General features: G+C 38.6%; 1 protein-coding gene across 3 annotated transcripts in view; it reads right to left on the reverse strand.

Moving 5' to 3' along the window:
- Nucleotides 1–498: 498 nt before the first annotated feature.
- The window catches only part of cnfn (cornifelin), a 47,070-nt gene continuing 22,562 nt past the window's right edge, over nt 499–25,006 (reverse strand). The window contains exons 1-4 of one of the 3 annotated variants that reach the window (XM_051920644.1): nt 12,768–12,905; nt 1,657–1,791; nt 1,129–1,265; nt 499–937 (exon numbers count right to left, since the gene is read on the reverse strand). In XM_051920644.1, coding sequence (XP_051776604.1) covers nt 848–937; nt 1,129–1,265; nt 1,657–1,780 — 351 coding nt within the window. In that variant the 5' untranslated portion in view covers nt 1,781–1,791; nt 12,768–12,905 and the 3' untranslated portion in view covers nt 499–847. Of the gene's footprint in view, nt 938–1,128; nt 1,266–1,656; nt 1,792–3,831; nt 3,893–12,767; nt 12,906–25,006 lie in introns of those variants that run through there. The other 2 variants (XM_051920645.1, XM_028822525.2) reach the window with 2 other exon arrangements.

Here is a 25,006-nt window from a genome sequence, read left to right on the forward strand (position 1 = left end):
CTTTAGTCGTTTGACATTCATATCTTGATTCATACACTAATGAAAAAAATTTTTGCAATGTATATGCGAAGACTTTGACAAAACAAAGAAACTAAAAAATGTTTGATTAACAAAGTTAAACTTCCATTGCAGACATGGAACTTGAGACCAGAACATCTCACTCAATGCCCAACAGCCACAATCCTCTCATCCAATGATAACACTCATCTACACAGAGTTTAGAGCACATTATTTTATTATCATTAATTGCTTTATAAACTTTACAGTTAACAGTAATCTGTAAAAAATAGAAAAGTCTAAAAAATCTTGAGATATTATGATAAAGCTCAGCATCTCCATATCCCTCTACTCATCAACACTGGTGTGAGGGGCAGAGGTCAGGTAACTACTATGAAGAATGCCTTCAACATTCATAATTCCTCTTAAAATTTACCAAATTGTTAAAAAAGAGGGGAAATGTCCAAGGTTTCAAGATGAGATTAATGAAGCATGTGTACATTGTTATTTTTATACATTTATTATACTAGCAAATTCATTTTTCAATTTTCAAAGATAATATAAAGGATGCATATAATAAATCTTTTTCAAGCGACATTCATGACCTGACGCTTGTTGTCATTGAGGCTGATGTTAGTCTAATATCTGTGATCTGCTGGTACCTCCTCAGAACTTTAATAACCACAGCAGCATTTACATTGTACTGAAGTATAAATTACAGGATGTCCCTGTGGCACAAATGCAAGGACTTTATGACAGAGGAACTTTAAGGCAAAATTGACATTCTGGTGTTGGATATTTTACAATTGTTACTCTCAGGGAGATCATGCAACTGTTTATCTGGTGCCTTTTATTGTCGACTTTTCATTTCCCTGGCCATCTGGCATAATCCACAGGGGGCCAAGCAGGACATGACCACCCAGTCACAACAGATTGAACCCTGCAGAAGACAAAAGAAAAGACTATAAAAATTCCTTATTTTACAATTTTCTAGTATTTTAGGGAATATAATAAAAGATGGAGGAAAGATAATCAGTCTTTGATTAAATATCTGCTTGAGAAGTAATCAGGACATGTTTGAAACAGACATGATGTAAAATGTACTGGTAACATTAGCAACATGATGTGTACCTCGATGTTATATTTTCCACGAATTCCAGTACGGAGAGCAATCATTGATCCAGGAAGGCATGGTAGGCAGCAGGATTCTCCAAAATCCTGAGACACTTTGCAGGCTAATAAACAAGGAAGGAAGGTACCACACAGACCTGGGGAAAAGAAACCATGATGTTGAACATCAAACTCCAGACTTCCGATCACCAATCTGTTCAATTATTATCAAACCTGCTTAATTTAATTTAAGGTCCCTATCCTGACGGGTCTGAGAACAAAGCAAGATCAAACTCTGAACGGGACATTAAACTATTGCAGTGCACCCTCAGGGTGAGACTGGATTTGCATGTTATCCTGACCTGTATGTCTTTATTATTTGGAAAGAAACCTATACCTGTAGCACCCAGAGAAAGGTACAAGAAGAACATGCAAACTCTACACTGACAACCACCAGGCCAAGTTTGCAACTCGGCCTCCTGGAGTTGTCCAGCAGCAATACCCCACTGTCCCATGAAGAGCGATTAAAAGTTAATAAAATTCACTTACAGATCCCACAGTCCTGACAGCAGTCACACACGTCAGATGACCAATCTGTGGTTGTAGAGGAGATAGTGTAACTAGTGACAGTCACTTGTGGCTGGTTGGTGATGATTTCTGTTTGGTAGGCCATTGTTAAAAGCTCTGTAGAATAAAGAGAAGTATTCATCAGCACATTGTACTTAAAGGCTTTCTATCATTTTGTGAACTTTCTGCAATGTTTTATGTATTAAAACCATTACAAAATTAAATAGGTTTCATTCATTTAATGAAGAACAGTTCTCTGTGTCATCTGAAATGGATAATTTAATGCCATGTACTCCAAAAAAGTACTCTTCTTGATACAAATATTAAAGGTAATCCACAGAATGGCACATAACAAAATGCGTAAAGTGCATTAGTTCAACATAAAATGTTTAAAAATGATGTAATTCTGGATGTCAGGATGTCCCAATTTAAGTATCCAAACTAACAGGACTCCAGCTCATCACAGTGCCACTTACACACACACACAAATGGGATATTTACAGTCACCAAAGTATCTTTGGGATGTTGGAGAAAAAACAGAGCACTGAAGAAGTTCACATACAAAAAAGGCGTGACATGAAGAATCCACAAACATCTACCAGACTCGATTTGTGATCCATTGTCAAGTCAAGTCAAGTTGGGGAGCATGCACTGGTACAGTGTGTTGCCGCACCCACTACACGATGAAACAAATCAGGATAATAACCCCCCCAGGCAGACACGCGGTGCTGTCCCACCCTCCAGAAATCTGCCACAGCCAGGTGTTACGTTGGCAACCCCTTGGCCTGGTCCAGCCACTCGAGTCACCCTCGGGGAAATGTGCCACATGGCTGTAGTGCTGTAACTGACGCTCCCTCACAATGCAAGTAATGTGCCTCTTTCGGGACTACATGAGCAACTGCTCATTCAACACAAAGTCAAACCAATGGTACCCAAGGCTTTTCCAGATAGACACAGTACCAGTACTTCGTCTCAGGTCACTGGATAGTGTCCATGTCTTGCAACCATATAACAAGACATGAAGCACCAGGATTCTAAAGACTTGGACCTTTGTCCTTTTGCATAGATATCGGGAGCGCCACACACTCCTTTCCAGCGACCTCATGACCCCCCATGTCCTTCCAATCCGTCTACTGACTTCACAGGAAGAGTCACCAGAGACATGGATGTCACTGCTGGGATAAGTAAACCTCTCAACAAGGTCGACACTCTCTCCGCAGACAGATACACTGCTGATGGCTGTGCCCAAGAGGTCATTAAAGGCCTGATCCATTGTTCCAAACCAAAATATAAGAGATGCATACAAATAGGCATATTCATATACTGTGTACACATATACCTGGAGAACGTTTTAAATGAGGTTTCTTAAAACTTCTAAATATGGACAATATAATAATGTGCCACCCAGTTTCAAAAATGCTACATATAAATTATGGTTTCTCATTTTGTGCTCAGCAATGTGCTGATTACACATTGCAAGTTCTTGAATGAGATAGCTTTTTTAGCTAAAAATTAAAAACAGTCACTGCATAATATAATGTAGTTTTAATTGTTTTTTTGGTTATTTTTGAATGGTTCAGTTGTTTCAGATTCTTAGTGTTTTATTATCTTAGGGGGCCAGACATGATTCTCTAAAAAGAGAAAACACGTCTGGGGACAACTTGTTAAAATGTTTGCAGTGAATATCTTCTGCTCCAAAATCAATGCCCACAAGGATACTTCCTAAGGCACCCACCCTCAATTCCTTCAGTCCGTGTATATTAAACTGCCAGGGTTCAGGGAGAAACCATAAGAAACTGAACAAAAAACCTGACACTAAGAGAAAATAAAAAGTGAAATTTGCTGTTACCACAAGGCAAGTGACGCTTAATGATTAATTTGTATGTTATAGTGAAAGGGGTGACAGAAGAGACAGACACATACGCACACCTAGACCACTGCAGGCATTTGGCCCCATGCGTTTGAGAAGTACTTCTGTCAGCTATGATATCTTTCTGTCATTTTGACTATTCCATCAATAAATGGCGTAACAGCAGCAAGTAGAGTTTAGATAAGCATTGTAGTCTTTGGATATGTAATGTGTGTTGTAGCGCTCCGACTATATTCTGCCCTAACATGTTTACATACATTTCCACTTAGACAGGAATGTTAACTTACTTTAGTTATTCATTTAGACTTGCAGTCAGAAGGTGGATGCTGTGAAGCCTTCTACTATAGTGTCATTAGGTATATTTATTGATTTGGGTGTTTTGTGTACTGAAATCAGCATTTCCTGTGGCTCTTCATTATTAACTCTCTTAACAGCGGTCCTTTTCACCTCCTTTTGACGAGATGTGACACACCGTTTACTCAAATACATACAGTACCTTGCAAATCCTATTCTTTCAAACACAGCTGTAAATTCTTTCAAGCTTACATCAACTCCAACGCTCTCATTGTAACTGAACCTGTTACAATGTAATGTTCACTTGTCCATTGATGCATTTGAAAGCCAATGTATAATCTGATGTTACAGAAATGCTTTTCTCTTGCAGTAGGTTATATTTTTTTAACAGGTGCAATGTTTGTTCTGCTCATGCGACAAACACTTATTTGTTTAATAGGGGTTTTTAGGAGGCATTTCGACTGTACAGTTCATTGTAATCAGTGATTTGCAGTCTGTTGGACCAGGTTAATGAGAGCACCTCCGCTCTTTCCAGCTTAAAATCACTATCCCTACTTTGAATGCCACCTTCATGAGGTGTTGGATTGGTTTAGGATTGTGACACTCAATGAGCTTTTTAAATATTCCCACACAGTTTTAAGCAAAATTCAGTCATGATAGTCTCCACACATGTACTGTATATTATATGTCTGGCTCAGCAAGACTAATTCCTGTCCATAGATTAGTCTTTTATCTGAATGTTTTCTTTGGAATTTGAGGTCACGGGACACTGAATCTGATGCCAGCAATGCCAGCCCTGAATGGGACACTAATAGTTCATGTTTCTAAATCCCACACACACTCTCACACTGGGCCAATCCAAAGTCATCATTTAGCCTAACCGAATGAGACATGGAGAGAATGAACAAATCTCATGTAAATTTTGTTAAAAAAATGACCAGGCTAGGAATCAAACATCATGGGTAACTCTCTCCAAACTAACATGGAACTGCAGTGATTCTATAAGGGGTGTGGAAGTACAGCCTTCCTTTTTTAAAATCTAAAGAACACATCTCAAATTCTACCTGTTTTGATCAATCTTTACATATTCTGTGGCCAGCTGTCATCTCTAAAATGTCGGTTAAATTTCTTTATTAAACAAGTTCCCATCAATCTCAGGTAACTGCCACCTATGCACTACTGATGGGGTCATGATCAATTTGTACCTTTCTCCTGTTACATTTGTTCTAAAACAGTCCACTAGACTGATGTTTGCTTAATTATGTTGACTTCTTTTGTAAATTGCTTTGGATTAAAGTTTCTGATAAGCAAATAAACATACATTTAAATGGAGGGGTTAGAGCTGTGGTTTGCTCTACTGCCTTCAATCCTAGATGGGGAACTGTCTGGGCACAGTTTACATGTTCTACCCATGTACTGTATGTGTGGATTAATCTCTGGGTATTCTGGTTTTCCTCCTGTCACTTTTGACTCTGAGCTGGCTGTGAACAGATGTATTCAAGAGTGAGCCCTCCATATCCTGCTTCACATCCAAATGCTCCGGGGATAGACTCCCAAATCTTTGCTAATGAAGGATTGCTAACATGGGAAAGGCAATCCACTTTAAATTTCAAGAAACAAAGAGACATATAATGCTGTTCAAATGGGTGCATACAAAAATTGTGAGTTCATTTTCCCATTTTTTTCTGAAATGAAATTCTCAGCCTGTGTGATCTGAAATTCAGCTAAGAAAAGTAGTAAGTGGAGAGTATATGTGGCTGTCATATTTTTAATTTACTGCCAGTATTATACCATCCATGAAGAAATTTAATTTGGAGTATCCATAATGGAACAGAACGTTTAAAAATGCAAGCCCCATCTGATAGGCTCCAGTCTCTTAGAATAATGGATGAAGTCCCATCTAAGACTGATTTCTGCCCTACCGCTAAAACAACCTGGGTTAGGTCTTACTCCATCACTCCCTCTGGCTGAACTAATGGTTCAGATAAGCGATGGGTGGATGTGTGGGTGTCTTACAGTTTGATATCTATGGTAAAAGTCTAGCATCACCAGTGACAATATAATCTTTCTGAATATTGTGACTGTGTTTCCACCGGTTAGCTGCCCATAATGTCAACAACCATCGCTCATGTGCAGTTCAATATTTCCCCTGCTCCGTTTCTCCTCCCGCATAGCGCCGCCAGCTGCACGCTCTTACAGTCTTTACTGCGAGCTGTCTCTCTGTTAAACAGTAAACCTATGGCAAAGAAACATAGTTGCCATTCAGAAACTGCCTTTTAAACAGTATTTCAAAGAGAAACAACACACACTCTTACCCGTCGCCTTTGTGGGATCAGCAGCATGTTTACAGGCTTACCACGCAACATGCTTCTCTCACAAGGTTTAGAACATTTAAAAGACAGAGTCCCGGCTAACATAAGAGCTCACTCTCCTGTCCTCTCTTCCTCAGACTGTGTCTGCTCCAGTCGCTGCTTCCGAGCCATTGAATCTGCTTGTTGTTGTGAACTTTTTGTTTTCTTTGACCTGGAGATAGGAGCTGGACTGCCACGTTTGACAACTGTAAGCTGTGTGCTTTCAGCTGTTGACAAACCCCTTCTCAATAAGGCCTTGTGTTTGTGCCAGCCAGTTCAGCAATAAAGATTTTGTACCTTGGAGACATGATCCCTTTTCCAGTCTCCTGCGCAACTCTGTGGCCAAAGCCTAACAAGATGATCTTTTTAAAAGGTTCACCTATTTACTTAACCTGCTTGTACAGTTGAGGATCACAAGGGCAGGTACCTTTCTCAGCAGCACTAAGCACAATGGCAGAATTCAGTTCTAGATGGGGTGCAAGTTACAGGCCTCTTTAAAGTTATTACCCTTCATTGTTTAAAATCTGTTCACAAAGACCATTCATCAGGTGACAGAAGGGATTTGTTAATGGCCTACAAAGCAATGTCATAAAGCTACACTTCCATTCTCATTAATCTTAACTCCAGTTTAGCTTTGATCTTATCTCATCTTAACCAAAGAAAAGCAAACTCTTTAAAGGTACACACTATTGTCAGGTGTGTTAACACCATATTGACTTTAAATATAGAAACTCTGAGGAGAACAGAGAAAGGCTGGTACATGAAAAAGGTGACAATTGAAGGCCCATATTATCTCCTAAAGGTTCCATTTACATGAAAGATTGATATTCACATATATTCACATCATGAAAATGGTTTTTTGATAGTCCAGCAGACAGGCATGTTTAATCAGAATATTTATTTATAGGTGGGAAAGCAATGGTTGACATCGCTGCCTCACCACTCCAGTGGATTCAGTTCCCTGTCAGTGTGGAGTTTGATTTCCTCTACGTTTTCTCCATGGACTCTCATTTTCATCCCACATTACAAACATCGAAACGTTGTACAAGTCCACCATTCTAATTTGACCCAGTGTGGGTGTGTGCCTGTTTGTGTCTTGAATTAAACTCCCTTGTGCCTAATGCAGCAGAGGTAGCCAGTGGTTCCATTTTTTTCATTTATTGGAGTAAATAGATTAAAAAAGTAGGACTGTATTTCTAATAGTAATATTTTAAACCACCATTCAGAGTATCTACATGTTAAAGTCAGCCATACAGTCTTTCCAAGGAGAAGTAGACATAATGGACCTAAATGAGAATCATTATCTTAACTGGGGGCAAAACGTTAAGTGCTCCAGCACCCCGTGTACTCCCAAGAGTTGTTTTTCTGGCAACTTTACTAGCGAACCTATAGGAATAAATATAAATACATTACAAATATTGTCTTTGGCATTGTTGTCATGGATTAATTTTTAAATAAAACCTTTAAAAAGAAATACAAATTTCAATTAAATTTTCTCAAGGATGATAAAAATAAGATCGACCAGAATTAATTTCACGTCCATTTGAAGAACCTTAAACAATGGATTGATAGTTGCAGGCTGCTTACTAAATGGAGCCTCTGCCTTGAAGTGACTTCCATTAGGAACTGATAAAACAAAAAACTTGAATAACAAAAGATTATCGGTTAATAATTAAAATAAGAGAACAAAAGCATCAGTCTCTGACTTTCTGTTGTGGCTGGTAAAACTACATAAAACTCTAAACAAAGTTATTATAAAGGCTATGTTATGTTAAAACTCTGTAAGTGCATTCAGAGGGCAAGCCAGGCCATGGCACCTCCCTTACAGATAAGAAAGACGCTTGCCACCCAGATTAAACACGATCTTGTATAGCTTAGTAAATTAAGTCTCCTGTGTGTTTGACGGGTACAATGAGGTTTGATGCCAGGTGGAGAAATGTGCCATGATTACTAAGGGTGGACCCTGGTTAGTTTACTTGACCTATTCATCTGTACTCTGCATGTAATAAATAATGTTCATGGTCGCTGTTAAACAAGACTCAAATATCACTTATCAGTAAGAAAAATAATAGTACAGAATTGTAATATGGACTCCTCTGGAACTGTCAGACCTTTCCAGTTCTTTAAGACACTAAACTGGTCACCCGCATATGCCTCTCAGGCACCTTAGCTGAGCTACTGTAATTCTAAGCTTTTTCTGGCCTATGGACACCTTACGGTTGCAGTCATTATTTTATTCTTAACATTTTCTTCTTCGCATTCATTTATGTTAGGCAGACTCCAAAAATAATAAATGAGAGCAAATTATAATGTACTCCCTCCTTCCCTTGACTACCAAGTAGCGATGAGAGACAGAGCAGATTTCATTTTACATACAGTCAGGCAAACTAGATGGTTGTCTACAGTGACAAAATTTGAAGGGGGTGGTTGGCATTTTTATTTAACAATATGGACGCTATCCAGTGACCTGAGATGAAGACTGGACTCCTTTGGTACTGTGTCTCTCCAGAGAATCCTTTAGTGCCACTGGTTTGACTTTGTGTCAAATGAGCAGTTGCTCACGGAGTCCTGAATGAGGTACATTATCTGCATTGTGAGGGAGCGTCACAGCAGTACAGCCATTTGGCTCAATTCCCTGAAGGTGATCCGGCTTTCAGGATCCTCATTGTTGAGGGCCGAGCAGCTGGACCAAGCCAAAGGGACACTCACTCGACACCTGGCTGCGGCAGACAGATGGTCATTTGCGGAGGGTAGGACTGGACTGCGTGTCTGGCTGGGGAGTTACCAACTAGGATCCCAAGCTGTTTCATTGTGTGGTGGGTGCTGCAACACGCTGTACCAGTTCATGCTCCCCAACCTAAATGCAAACCCCGACTTACAAACACTGAGACTCTTTACAACTATCTAACCCCCATCACATAAATAAATATTTTTAAGTTTTATTTTGACGTACTAGCTGCTAGCAATGAATGGTCTTAACAGCTGATGAGCTACACACGCCTTTTATGGCTGGTCTTCTAATGCCCGGGATGCACCACACTCAGCTTCACTGAAGTTCTCTCTATGCTAATTGTCCTTGTTTCTTTATTTTCAGATGTAAATTTGGATTTTTAGCTTTTGTTTTTGTATTGTCCCCTTTTGGCAACTTTGTTCTTTTTCTTGTTTTCCATCCTTATTTTGACATTGAGTCAATGCAGATTTTATCCATCCATCCATCCATCCATGTTCCAACCCGCTGAATCCGAACACAGGGTCACGGGGGTCTGCTGGAGCCAATCCCAGCCAACACAGGGCACAAGGCAGGAACTAATCCTGGGCAGGGTGCCAACCCACCGTAGTGCAGATTTTATACATACTGTATATTTTTCTTCTTTTATTCTGCAAGCACAGTGCATTGCCATTACAAGCAGTTTTATAAGGATTGTGTGTGTGCTAAAGGTCCCCCTGGGAACAAATAAAGTTCTGTCTATCTATCTAGGAATCCCTAAAATATTTAATCACATCAGATGTCAAAGACAGATTCCTGTAACCATGGCATTCCTTGATTTGCATAAACAACAAGATGTATATTACCAAAATAATTGAAATTCTACATTATAATTATAATTATAATAAAATATTAGTATAATTTGTGAAATTATATATCCCTATGATGTATGTGATTCTCACAAATTTTATCTGCTCCAGATGTAAAAGAAGATGGCAGACAGAGAGAGTCCTACAACTGTGACATTTCTTAAATTTGAATAATCAAAAAGATGTATAGTATATTATGCTTTTTTATAGTACTAAAATAATAATAAAAAAATTCTAAATTATAATTATAATAAAATGTTAGTGTCATTTGTGAAATTATATATCCCTGTGATTCATGTATCAGTCTTATCAGTGGAGAGTGAACTAACCCAAACAACAAATTTAAAATAAATTTTTTCTAATCTAAGCTAGCAAAAAGAAATCAAGAAAAACAGTTCTGAATTTCAGTGATATGCATTTTAATAATTGTAAAAAGCTTTTAAATGCATTTTTTTATTTGTATTCTGTAAGAAAATTGAAGTACCATTGAGGAATTAACAAATATATTATGATGTTATATTGTTAATATTTAAATATTATTATAGTCGTATTAAGTCAAACTTACATCCGTTTGCCTCATATGTATAGTAAACTGCTAGTTTGCTTTAGCATCATTTACAGGGGAATGTGAAATTCATGAAAAGAAAAATATACCTATAGTTCACAAAAATAAATAAATATGACTGTATCAATCCATTTATAATCTACTTAAACTACTGGATTACAAACAAAATGTATAGAGACTACATCAAAGCATAAAACAGCAATACTCTTACATTTATGAAAGTCTTATACCATAGGAAAGGCCATATAATTAGTGGTGGTTATCATTTACGGTCATGAATAGAGCAACAGAAAATGCTAGCGCAGCCACGAACGAGACCAAAGTGTGTGCTAAAATCACACATTTCACTTGTGGCAAAGCACATTATGTTTCTCTAAGTTTCCCTGTGAGTTCAGTTTCACACAAGTTGTTTTTGCTCATCGCTACTAGAAAGGTTCCTCCCTAAACTAGGCAGTCAGGATGGCATAGCGATTAAGGCTTTGGATCTCAAACCCTGAGGTTGTGGGTGTGGAGACGGTGTGTCCATTTATTAAGTCACTTCACCTGCCTGTGCTCCAATTGGAAAAACAAAAGAAATGTGACCAATTGTATCTCAAATGTTGTAAATCACATTGGATAAAAGTGACAGCCAAATTATAGTAAACTGAAGAACTGAGCCAAAAAAATATCATTTCAGCTAAGAGGTTACCTCTGGAGTCTGCCCAATCCAGATTTGTAACGATGTACTGCACACTTGAAGTCAGAATCTTGTCTATACCATACATATCAGTATACTTCAGCTATCTAATATTATGAAAACAGAATGCATATTTCTTTGCTCATTATTACATGTATGGTTACAAACAGGTGTTTTGGTCAATAACTTTATCTGCCTTTCCGCTTATAATATCTAACAGTTAAAGACACAATTTTGTTGTTTACTGGTTCAATATATAAATTGCTTTGATCCTGTAAGGTGATCGATTCAACTCTCTGGTCCATCTGATCTTCAGCCTCACTTTGTTCCTGGTGGGAGTCAGGGTGGTAACAGACTGTTTAGAACAGGCATAACCTCACTTTTCTCATCAATGGCGTCTAGTTTCTCTTATGGGAGTTGTCTGACATTACCTGTACATTCTGAAACTTGTCCACTTTCTTTAATGGACCAGGCTTGGCACACTTTCCTTTTCAGATGTCCAAAAGCTGTCCTCACTAGGTCTTCACGCCACCTTTTCTAGCTAACTTCACTCCAGAACTGTAATGTTTCTATTCTAGGTCCCTTTCTGATGTTGTGTTTCTAATTATATGGTGTCATATTGGGCACTTGCATACACCATCTCATTCAGTCAAATTTTGTAACTGCAAGCGAGGATGTTGATAGACTAGTAAATGAAAAACTTAGTCAGAGGATTTTAGCACCACCAAAAGCAGGTCAAACACAAACTGTTCTGTAGGACTTGCAGTTTTAATATTACCGAGGTGAGCCCTTTGCCTATTGGACTAGATAGACATAGGTTCATATTTCCATTGGCAAAACAGGGCAATAACCATTAGTCCATTAACTTAAGTTAGTGCACTTTGGATGGGGTGCCAGCAGGATATAACAAGCACACACAAAATAGAATGCTCGGCATTGAAAACAGTCAAACTTTCAACATTAAATAACATTAAAAAATCCTAAAAAAGAAACAAAAAGATGAAATCATTCAAAGACAATCTGATCTCAGTAGCAGATGAATCGATAGGTGAAACCAACAAGCACAATAACAATCCTCTCCAGACAAAGCCTTTTCTAAAAGTGAAAACCTACTCACAGCAGTATTATGTTTTTGTGAAAGGAAAATCTGCCAATCTACTATATATATCATACATCCATTTCTTTAACAAAGTAAATGCAAATCCATCAAGTAGTGAACTTTATGGTCCTCACACTGACAGTTACATTTGTTTAAAATCCTTTTGAAAAAAATAGGGTGGTGCGGTGTTTAGCACTGCTGCCTCAGCCCTCCAGAACTCTGGATTCACATTCTGATCTGATCACTCTCTGTGTGGGTTTGCTGGCTTTCTTCCGACATCACAAAGTCATGTGTGTTACATTAACTGGTCGCTCTATTAGCCGTGTGCGATTGAGTGAGAGCGTGTGCCTTGTAATGGACTTATACCTCATGTAGATTTGGTTTCTGCCTTCCCCCAGATGTTGACTTGATGAGTTTGATGGGCTTTGGCCCCTCAGTCCTGGACTTAATTAGCTTGATTTGGTAAAGAATGGATGGATTTTATTAAATTAAGATCTGGAAAATCCACCCCTTTGACATGAAGGGTTTGAATTTCAAATAGTTAGCTTTGGTATAAATATTCAAAGATGAACATTTTGAGAAACAACTACAGTTTTGTAGAATTATTTCTTTGTGTTCCCCGATCCCAAACCTTTAGTGAAAAGGAGAAAGTCAAATCTTACCTCGACCTAGGACACAGGAGAAGTATGAAAGAAATCGAGCGAGTGGTGTGTTTAAAACCGTATGTGACGTTTGTTTGCACGGCCTCCTAATGTGATGTGATTCTGATAGGCCTCCTCCATAATGATAGCTGAGATGGGAGAAGCACATTCACCTTTTGCTACTCCTTTCAGTAAGTTTTATTTAGACATTCCTACTGAAGGAGTGTTTGAGAGGCAGGATAACAAGGGTTTCTATTAATACTTCAGTATATAAGAACATAAAAACTTCTCCTTAAGAACCATTTATTCTCCTATGAATGTATGGTTCAACCTAAATTACACTTTATATAAGTGTAATATATAAAGTTGTCATAATTTAGTTTTCAGAATACTAAATATTTATTCCACCACGGTATGCTAAGAGACACTAATGAGGCTCTTTTTAGTTTGGTTGGAAAATGCCACCTAACATCATGTCAGTCTTCAACCTAGACACTCTGGCATTGGGGGAGTATTTGTTTAGAGACACCACACAGAAATCAGTTAAAGTAATGATATATGATTACATCAAGGATACCTGTACATTACTGAAGTGCTTTTGTGTATATAGTTCTAGATTGTGCACTTGTGTATTAGATTGCATTTTGTGCTTATTAATTTGCACTGTGTCTGTTCTGTTAGGCAGTATTTTGGAGCATGGGAGTTTCTTCTTGGGAATAAATAAAGTACACACACACACACACACACACATATATATATATATATATATATAGTTGGAGATCCACAAAGGGAGAGAATGAATCACGTATCATAAAGTAGTTTTTATTCCTGAGCCGTCATCAGAGGATAATGATTAGACATACAAGAATCAAAGGCAATATATAGCAAAATTAGTGCATGCTTGGGGTAATGAGGTGGGGTTAGGAGGGTGTTGGTCGTAAAGTTTTATTTATTATGAGGATGTTCTTCTTCTTAAGTTTGCATATGCTGTGTTCATGTCCAAATTATCTGTTAATGGCATTTTATGTTTGATAGCCAAGATTCAGCCAGTTCTCTGGCACTTTTAGTACTGGCCTTAAATCTTACTTGTACATTATCCCAGTTAAATGTATGTCCGGTTGAATTTGTGTGCGTATAAATCAGTGAATGTGAGTCCTTCCTTCTGACGGTGTTTTGATGCTCCTGTATACGTGTTGCGATTCTTTTGACATTTGTCCTATGTATACTGCTGGGTAAGAACTGCATGGAATGCTATAAACTGCGTTTCGTGTCTCTGCTGCCGATTTCTTGTTTTTGGCATTAAATAGGGACAGTGCGCAGATTGTTCATAGGTTTGTGTGCTATTCTTATTCTAATTCTTATTCTGCAAACTTAAGAAGATGAACATCCTCATAATAAATAAAACTTTATGACCCTCCTAACCCCACCTCATTACCCCCAAGCATGCACACACTCGCCTAAATAAAAATTACTTTATGATACGTGATTCATTCTCTCCCTTTGTGGGTTTCCAACTACAAATATGCAAACCATATCACAAACTTTCGCTTCCATATATATACAGTAGAACCTCTGGTCATGAACATTTCCGAACATGTACAAATCGAGTTACGATCAAAAAGTTTGCCAAAATTTTGCATCTGTTCATGACCACACACTCTGGTGGCGAACAAAAACACTGGAGGCCAGTTTCCCTTCTGATTTGTACGCGCCAATGATTTCCCATTCTCCATTTCCCATTTTTTTTGATTGCGTATACAGGGCCTAACAAAGCAGCTGATGTTGCAAAAGGAGTTACAATGTTAACCAAGCAGAGGCCTCAAGTGCTGGAAGAGGTGGAAAAACTGTTGCTAGTGTGATTGAATGAGAAGCAACTTACAGGGGATAGCATAAGCGAGGCAATCATATGCGAGAAAGCCAGGAAGATTCATGGCGATTTGCTGAAAAAAATCCTTCTTCAAGTGGCGGAGGTGAGGAATTTAAAGCCAGTAGAGGATGGGTTGAAAAGCTTCGCAAGAGAAGTGGCATTTCATTTTTCCCTGTGCTTAAAACTCATAAAAAAAGTGCTTATAGTGAGCGGTTCGTAAGGGTCTAGCGCAAACTCTTATAATGTTAGTTTTCTCTATTGTTCAAGGCTTTCTCAGTGTTATTCAATGTTTTTACATTTTCTTTACTATTACACTGTGCATTCTATGGTATAATTAACTATTTTTGTGCTTAAAAAACTTTAAAAAATATATATTTACATACAGTTCATACATATCTGTGGTCCTTGGTAGAAATCAGGGGGGCTGCCCTATTGCACCCAGGTGAGACATTGCCCCTTTCCTGGTCCTTCCCTGATCCAGGCGTCCCGGTGGAGCAAGGTATCTGTTCGTCTGCCACAATATAGATAGATAGATAGATAGATAGATAGATAGATAGATAGATAGATAGATAGATAGATAGATAGATAGATAGATAGATAGATAGATAGATAGATAGATAGATAGATAGATAGATAGATAGATGTAGACCTTGTTGTGTCAGCAAATTGACAACATTGTTAAAGGTGAAACCAGGAGAGATACATGAAACAAAAAAGGGTGAAAATCAGGGTAAGCGCTGAAATAAGGAAGCCAAACAGCTAGACAAAAATTAAGGTCAGAAGGATACAGTGAAAGCCAGGAACCCAAGAGATCAATGCAGAAAAGAAGACATTTTTATAATCGGTTAAGCAAAGGATTTTGTTATCTGCAGCTCAGAGAAGAGGGCGGCTGTTTACACCCACTGCTGAAATTGCCAGCAGGTGACGAAACGGGGGGCCACACCTCGCAACAGTGAGAAAGGTTACATAGGCAACTGGAACAAGCGCCGATGCACTCAAGGCACATAAGACGGCCAACAGAAGAAGTAAGATTAAAAAAACATAATGGGCCTCAGTGTATTCAGTATTACCGTTTGCAGTGCACCATCTACTTGAATACATTTTATAATGCATGTAGCAATACATTTTTCATTCCAATAGATGCCACATCACAAACATTAGTACTGCTTTAATGTACGGATCCCATACCAAATTGCATGAGACACACAGTAACCAGAGAGACACACAGATACACAAACACACAATAAGACACTTGTTCATCTATTAAGGTGTATTACTGTGTGCAGTTCCACTTTTTAGATATAAAGTTTTATTGGTTGGCTAGCAGCAGCAATGGCACCATGAGTTGAACCCTGGATGGATTACTTAAGCACTGTTGAAGGATCCGGCCTGGAAGGATACCCAGGTTGTCTGTCTCTCTTTCCCAGGCTAAGGGATGGGAATGCTATGATGATCTTGGGGCCCTTAAGGTTCACCCTCCATTTCCAGACCTCTGGTCCTAGTCCTAGACCTGCATTTAACATCTCTAACCCTGCTTAGCTCCTTCAATGAAACACTTGAGGCGATACCCCCACACTTGTACCTTTGAGACAACAAAATAGGAATCTAGACCAAATTAATATTAAAAGATATTTATCATTTTCATTAAGGTACAAAACTGTTAAAGCAAGGATAATAATAATAATACTACTACTACTACTACTAATAATAATAATAATTGATTAGTTAATTACATTTATATAGCACTTTTCTGACTACTCAAAGCACTTTTTATAGACTGAGAGGAGCCACTTCAACCACCACCAATGTGTAGCATCCACCTGTATGATGCAATGGCAGGCATTCTTGCACCAGTACACTCACCTCATATCAGCTATTAGGTGTTGAAGGGGTGATAGAGGTAAGTAGCCCATCAGAGACAAGGCATGATTAGGGTGCCAGAATGGACAAGGCTGTGATGGAGCAGGAACCGAGATAAACCCTACTCTTTTAAAATGATGCCCAGTGATCTTTAATGACCACAGAGAGTCCAGACCTCAGTTTTACGCATCATCCGATGGATGGCGCCATATTTACAGCACAGTGTGCCCATTTATACACTGGAACATTGAGATCCACACACAGACCACAGGGTAAGCGCCCTTTACTGGCCTTGTCAACACCTCTTACAGCAGCAATCCTAGCTTTTCCTAGATGGTTTCCCATCCAAGTACTGGCCAGGCCCAAACTTGCTTAGCTTCAGGTGGATGACCTGTTCTGAAGTGCAGGTGGTATAGCTGCTGGAAATATATAGAGTAGGTAGTGATAACATGTATATTCTTACAATGATTAAGCAATAATAACACATATTTAGACTTTCTTCTCTACCTTCAAGCGACGGAGCGACGGGCGCTGAGCAGGCTCCTATCAATCAAGGAGAATCCACTGTATTCACTGAACAGTATCATCTCCAGACAGAGGAGCAGCTCCAGCGACAGACTGCTGTCACTGTCCTTCTCCACTGACAGACTGAGAAGATCATTCCTCCCCCACACTATGCGACTCTTCAATTCCACCCGGGGTGGGGGGGGGGGTAAACGTTAACATTATACAGTACAATGTTATTGTCTGTTATACCTGCCTCGCACTCTCCACCTTGAACTTTTTTAACTTGCACTGTGTTTTTATCACTCTTTAATTAATGCTGCTTTTATCAGTATGCTGCTGCTGGAGTATGTGAATTTCCCCTTGGGGATTAATAAAGTATCTATCTATCTATCTATCTATCTATCTATCTATCTATCTATCTATCTATCTATCTATCTATCTATCTATCTATCTATCTATCTTCAAGATAATCTGTCCATTTGCTCCCAACCCCGTTTTATAAGAAGATATTGCACATAATAATTAGGATCCTCCTCATTATTTTTTTCCACCATTGACTTTCACTTCCAAGATCATGTAAGTCTTGAAATAAACAATTCCTTTTTTATATCTAACAATCCATAAACATATTATTAGAATATACTTTTCTTTGCCTATTTAATGTTTACTTATTTGTGATTACACGTATCTCAAGTTTCATAAAATCTAATAGTTCACAGCATAATACTGATTAATAAAGCCCTTTAGTTTTTCTCCAATCCCACACAGGAAACTGAGAAACCACTTAGTTCAGGTTTTCCAAGCTGTTTACAACAAGAGATTCCAAAATTGCTTAGTTCAGTTCTTAATAGAGGAACTTTAAAAACCCTAACAGTCATTGGGCAGAACTGTGCTATTGTTGTTCTCTGTTTAATTCATCACGTAATCTGTTATGATGTCCAACTATAAAGATTTTTTTTGTGTAAATTCCTGTGCAGTTCCAGCTACTCTGTAAAGGGATTATACTGTACGTTTTAAAAACCCAAGTAGTTCAAATATGGGGTATGATTTTGTGTAAAACATGTTTGCAAATTTAATCCTGTTTTGTCTATTTTTGATTCCTGTCTAGGCACCACTATGTCAAGTTTCTATTTCTGGAGAAATCATGTCTCCATGAAGATCTTGCCCAGAATTCTGTGTTCATTTGTAAGGTCAATCTGGTGACAACACAAAGGTCACCCAGGCATTTCTAGGGTATTTGAGCCTGATCGATAGCCCTTGTTTCGTTGCATTTAAAGATCATTACCTGGTTTTTTCGATACCCGCTATTACTGATTCTGACTTTTCCGATCACATATCACCTTTGATGAAAGAACTCCTTGACAGCCAGTTTTGACCTTTAGCCTTTTCTTCAACTTACCATTCTCTCAGTTATTTTCATCTCCTTTCTACTGTCTCATGCGTGTCAGTATATTAATCTTCAATTGCTCTAAACTGTCAGTCACATTTTTACAAGCCAATTTGTTTATTTTATTATTTGAGTCTGTCCAGTCCATACCTGGGCTTATTTGGTTTCTTGACAACTATAGTACTAACATTGTTATACTTTTGTTTTAGTCTATTTTTTCATTTTTATTTTAAAGGATTCAACTTCTGTTTTCATTTTCACATTTTTTTCTTTGCATTTTTAAGTTAATTTTCATTATAATATTAGTTTTCTTTATTTATGTGATGCTGTTGTGAAGGTCACCTGACTTCAGATTAGAATGCTGATGATGTAATGAAAGCCACAATATAAATATGGTGGCAATCACACTTTATGTTGTCTTGGCTTTCAGAGTAATAATTAGCTTTCTTTCCAAGTTAACCTTGCCATTCGGATATTGTATTTTGATTACAACACTCTTTTGAATGTGACTTACGATTCTTGATTTGTTCATTGATTCTGGTTACTCGTTCTTGTTTTAGCTTCCTTACTATTCACACCCTTGCTTGCCATTTGACTACAATTTCTCGCCTATCATGGTTTTGTGCTGACAATAATCCTTGACAGTCTTCATGTCATAATACCCACCACCACTCATTCATACTGGGTCAAACTAGCATGAGTGTCTTTATGGATGAGGGATTGCACTGGGGTACAGTGAACAAACCTTCATTGCCATTAGGTGGAGTGTGTAATCTCAGGCATAGGCAGTGACCAATCCAGGAATCAAGCCCACGTCCTTGTAGATGTCAGCTATAATAATTACAGTAATCCCTCGCTATATCGCGCTTCACCTTTCGCGGCTTCACTCTATCGCGGATTTTATATGTAAGCATATTTAAATATATATAGCGGATTTTTTGCTGGTTCACGGATTTCTGCAGACAATGGGTCTTTTAATTTCTGGTACATGCTTCCTCAGTTGGTTTGCCAAGTTGATTCCATACAAGGGACGCTATTGGCAGATGGCTGAGAAGCTACCCAGCTTACTTTTCTCTCTCTCTCTCTTGCGCTGACTTTCTCTGATCCTGACATAGGGGGATTGAGCAGGGGGGCTGTTCGCACACCTAGACGATACAGACGCTCGTCTAAAAATACTGAAAGATTATCTTCACGTTGCTACCTTCTGTGCAGCTGCTTTGTGAAGCGACATGCTGCACGGTGCTTCGCATACTTAAAAGCTCGAAGGGCACGTATTGATTTTTGCTTGTTTGTTTTTCTCTGTCTCTCTCTCTCTCTCTGCTCCTGACGGAGGGGGTGTGAGCTGCCGCCTTCAACAGCTTTGTGCCGTGGTGCTTCGCATACTTAAAAGCCAAACAGCCCTATTGATTTGTTTGCTTTCCTCTCTCTTTCTGACATTATCTGCTCCTGACGCGCACTCCTTTGAAGAGGAAGATATGTTTGCATTCTTTTAATTGTGAGACGGAACTGTCATCTCTGTCTTGTCATGGAGCACAGTTTAAACTTTTGAAAAAGAGACTAATGTTTGTTTGCAGTGTTTGAATAACGTTCCTGTCTCTCTACAACCCCCTGTGTTTCTGCGCAAATCTGTGACCCAAGCATGACAATATAAAAATAACCATATAAACATACGGTTTCTACTTCGCGGATTTTCTTATTTCGCCGGTGGCTCTGGAACGCAACCCCCGCGATGGAGGAGGGATTACTGTAACCACTGTGCCACCACACAACAGACACAAAATTATATATTTTTTATTTGTTTTTTGTAAAGCCTTTATTGATCAACACCATCCAAAAGTAAAGGAGCAGTGAAGTGAAAACTCAAGAAGGTCAAGCAATATGTCATTTACATAGCAAATTAAAATAACAACATTACTTGTATCAAAGTGCTGTGCTATAGGCAGAGAAGTAAACACAATTAAGGACACATAAACATTATAAAAAAGATGAGATAAAGCAGAACCACATGTTAATAAATGAAAATACATCTGCAAGTGAAATTTAAAATGTCAGTAGGCCAAGATAACCTGACATGTTAGAGAATTCCATCCGACAGCCTGGAACAGCACAATTACTTTTGGACTTCAGAATGTTGACCCGCATCTAAAAAGCCAAATGAAATCTATGTTGATTCAATGTTGCATAACAATAAACTGAAACGTCTCAGGGGGTAAACTCTTTTTATAGGTTCTGTTTAATTAAAGTGCACCCATCAGCCTCAGCTTTACTGATCTCAGTTGATTTTCTCCAATAGTCGAGTTTCCTCCCAACTTTGCATTAAGGTGATTGACTGATGTCTGATGCTGCCTCTGTCCCCTGTGACTGGGTGGGGTGGGATTGTGTTCGTAGATAAAAAAAAAGGCTATGGGATTTGAGCCTGGAATAATGGAGAAATTAAGCTGTTATGCTAACCACTCTACCACCACATAAAGAAAGATGCTATGCAAAACAAATTCTAGTGGATATCACTTCACTAAATAGTTAACTGATAATTGTTTTCTTTTGTCAGCATCAACAATCAATTGTAATTTTATAATAGAATATATACATCAAATAGATCCTTCCTTTTGTAACTATAGTAAAGTCCTGTATAAAATATCGGACTCATCATAAGAAATTACAAATGTAATAGCAAGTAAAAGTGTAAAAGCGACCATCGTTGTACTATCTAAAAACAAAGCACAAAGTCCACCTAATATTTAGTGGAACACTTCATTCTGTACAAAGGTATAGTTTTCACTGAAACCCAAACGCCTCCATGAGGAAGCTATGGTTGTCACAGTGATGAGAACATGACTCGCTCTTGAATGAACAGATGGTTGCCAAGTTGCGCCCCTATCGTTGTGTCCACAGTGATGTTTTCATTGCAGTGCAAATAAAACCACAAGTTTGCAAACAGGCGTGTCTGCTTTGTACCTGCCTAAACCATCCAGGAGTGTACTTGGTTAGTGAACTAATGGGCAGCACTCAGACATCAGCTTCAGTAACTAATCTAACACTCTTTTTGCAGCTGTACTACGTGCCCAAAACCGTTTTAGCCACCCTGTTTTGTTACGTTATGTTGGATAATGCATAACCTTACATCATTCAGTTATTTCTGAAGTTGTTAGAAAAAGAGACTTTCCAGCAAATCAAGCATTCAACAAGTTATTGTCGAAGGCCATCAACGTGAGGTTTATGAGTTTCTAAAGAGGACAATGACATTTGTGTGTTAGCACACAGTCTACAACTCCATGCACACCTGATGGGATTAGTTTCCTCGAGGATCAGAGCTAGCCTTGCACAAGCAGAGCTGCATTTCACACATCATCATCCTGACCAAACGTCTCTCCGTAATTTGATTCACGAGTTAAAGCTTTTTATTTGATAGTCTGCTTAGTTCTTAGTGCCTCATGCCTGTTGCGTCCATAACCCTAAATTGAATTGATCAGGTTTGAAAAACGAAGGACTGAAGAATGGACAGTCTTCTCAGTTCTCTAGGTTATGTGGTATTGTGAAGGCTGGTATATGAAGGTGAACTGTTAAAACCAGTGTATATCTAGTCTTGGGTTTCAACTCTTCATGCATGCCTGATAAAGAGATTATTGACTTCAACATCAAATGACAATTCACTTAATGTTAATTGTTCTGCTTCATACTTGTCTTCGTGTGCACCTTTTCATTAAATATTTTGGATCTGCTTAGCTTCTCCCTTACAGGGCAGCTGCTGTTGGACTGACAGAGTTTAAGATGCTGATTTTGGCTTAGTCATGATGTAGGTATAATTACAGTATGTAGCAGTTCTACACCCTTATGCACACTTTTATTCTTGTTCTCTGTTGATTTTGATGTTTACACCTTTATTCTTATATGTATATAACTTGCCTAATAAGATGCCTTGGATAAAGGCATCTCATACTTAAATAAATAAATGAATAAAATAAATAAATAAAGTGCTACACAATATTATACTACAAGAACCGGCTTTTCAATTTTAGTACACTGTATGTGGGTGTAATTTAATGAAATGGAAGGTCATTACATTTAAAGAACGTGTCATTCTAATGCGTTAACGAATGCCCTGATATGTCCTGGGTGAGCTCCTGCCTTGTGCACACTGACACTTTGGAGGACTGTGAAGCTGTCAGGAGAAACAACACAGCATGGGAATTGTTTCCTCCTGAAAAAACGAATGGGAAGACATGGATGTTAATGAGAAAAGTGAGCATTTCTGTAAGGCTGAAGTGCAGTTTGTTAAGAATCTGAAATCTGTCTGTCCAGCCAGTTTTTGAATCTGCTGTTTAATTTCAGGAACATCAAAGCCTATTCAGGCATCACAGAGACAAAGGCAGAAACTAGCCCTGGATGGGAAGCAAGTCCTTCTCAGGGTGCACTTACTCACATTTCCCCATTCACTCTCTTATAATAGGGCAGTTTGGTTTCACCTAATTAAGCACACTACATGGTCAAAAGTTTGTGGATCACAAACCTCACACCTACATGAGCTTGTTGAACACCACGTTGCAAACCCATGGGCATTAATTTGGAGTTGGCCGCTCCTTTGTGACTATAACAGATTTCACTCTGTATGAATTTGGTGTGTGTCTAAGGGAATATGTGACTACTCAGCCACAAGTGCATCTGTGAGGTCAGGTACAGATGTGGGACAGAATATTTTTTGCACAGATTTCACTCTGTATGAATTTGGTGTGTGTCTAAGGGAATATGTGACTACTCAGCCACAAGTGTATCTGTGAGGTCAGGTACAGATGTGGGACAGAATATTTTTTGCAATCAGCGTTCAATAGGGTTGTTTTCAGGGCTCCTTCATGTCTCTATGGAATGGGCTTTATGCACAGTAGCAAAATCACACTAGAACAGAAAAGGACCTTCCCTAAACTGCTGCCGCAAAGATGGAAGCACACAATTGTCTAAAAGGTCTTTGCATGCTGTAGCATTAATAGTACCCTTCACCGGATCAAAGTGGTCTATGTCAAATGCTGAAAAACTGTCCCAGACCATTATCGCTCCTCCACCAAACTTTTCAGCAGTCACTATGCAATCCAGAAGGTAACATTCTCTTGGCACCCCAGATTTGTCCATCAGACTGTCAGATAACAAAGTGTGATTTGTCACTTCAGGGAACACATTTCCATTGATGAAGAGTCCAACGGCAATACTTTACACCACTTCAATCAACAATTGGAACTGCACATTGTGGTCTTAGATTTGAGTGCAGCTGTTCAGCCATGGAAATCCATTTCATGAAGTTCCCAATGCACAATTGTTGTTGCTTCCAGAGGTAGTTTGGAACTCTGTTATGAGTGATACAACAGAGGATTTTTATGTAATACAGTATATGCTTCAGCCCTTGGCAGCCCAACTTTGTAAATTTGCGATGTCTACCACTTCATGGCTTAGCTGTTGTTGCGCCAAGATGATTCCACTTCACAATAATAGCACTTACACTTCAATGGGGATGATTGAATTTTGTATACTGACATGTAGCAAAGTTGACTTCTTATGATAGTACCATGTTTAAAGTCACTGAGCTCTTAAGTACGAGCCAATCGACTGCTAACGTTAGTCAATGGAGACTGCACGGCTATGTACTTTTTTCCACGTGTTAACAAAGGGTGTGGCAGAAATACCTGAACTCAATAATATGGAACAGTGTCCACATGTATAATTTAATATGAATGTGTTCTGGAAGTGGCATGAAACAAGAAAGGCCAAAGAAAACTCATGCAGCCCTGGTGAAAACACAGAGAAGGTAACCAGGTAAAGAAATGAACCAAGGTCCCAGGAATACTGAGGCAGCAGCATTAACAACTATGCAAGCCATCTTAAATAAAATTAGTAAAATCCAAAACAATAAAAACACTTGTTTTAAAATGGAATGTATGTGCATTCGTATGTAGGCATTTAGGGCCTTTGGTAATTAAAAGATCTGAAATGCTGTTGTTGAGAACCTGACACAATTTAAAAATAGACAGCCGGTTATAAGAAAAAGTCCCAAGATTTCTGTCTTAATTTTGTTTATTTTATTTATTTATTTATTTTTTGCATTCGAAAGCTCTTCAACCTGAAGTGAATGCATTAACTTTTAGATGGTGATATACCACAAACCATAAATGTAAGCGACACATCTCTTTTTTATAGGCAATATGAAATTAAAGTCTGCAAGCCACCTCTAATGATTTAGAAATTTCCCCTAATTCTGTGCCCAGTAATTCTGCAAAGGCTACAGCTGCACTCTGCCATGCAGGAAGTTCTCTGTTTACAGTTTTAGTTGCAAAAAACAAAAGATTTTAAATTCTGAGCCATGAGCTGGTGAAAACTAACTGCTGAGTACTGAGAAAAGCGCTATATAAATGTAATGAATTATTATTATTATTATTATTATTGAAGACAAGGGTACAAGGCAAGAACATCTGAGAAGTCGATGCTGCTTTACAAATCAAACGTCATCTGGAAATGAAGAAGAGGAAACATTAAAGTTTTAACTGTGTGATGGGTGGCCGGCTTCATATTCCGGCCCTCACCCCCAGGCCGCCAGGAGGAGCTCTCCCGACAGCATGGACGGGCCCCTAATTCCAGCAGGGCCTCAGGGACTATGTA

This window comes from Erpetoichthys calabaricus, chromosome 17 (genome assembly GCF_900747795.2).
Source record: "Erpetoichthys calabaricus chromosome 17, fErpCal1.3, whole genome shotgun sequence".
NCBI lineage: Eukaryota > Metazoa > Chordata > Cladistia > Polypteriformes > Polypteridae > Erpetoichthys > Erpetoichthys calabaricus.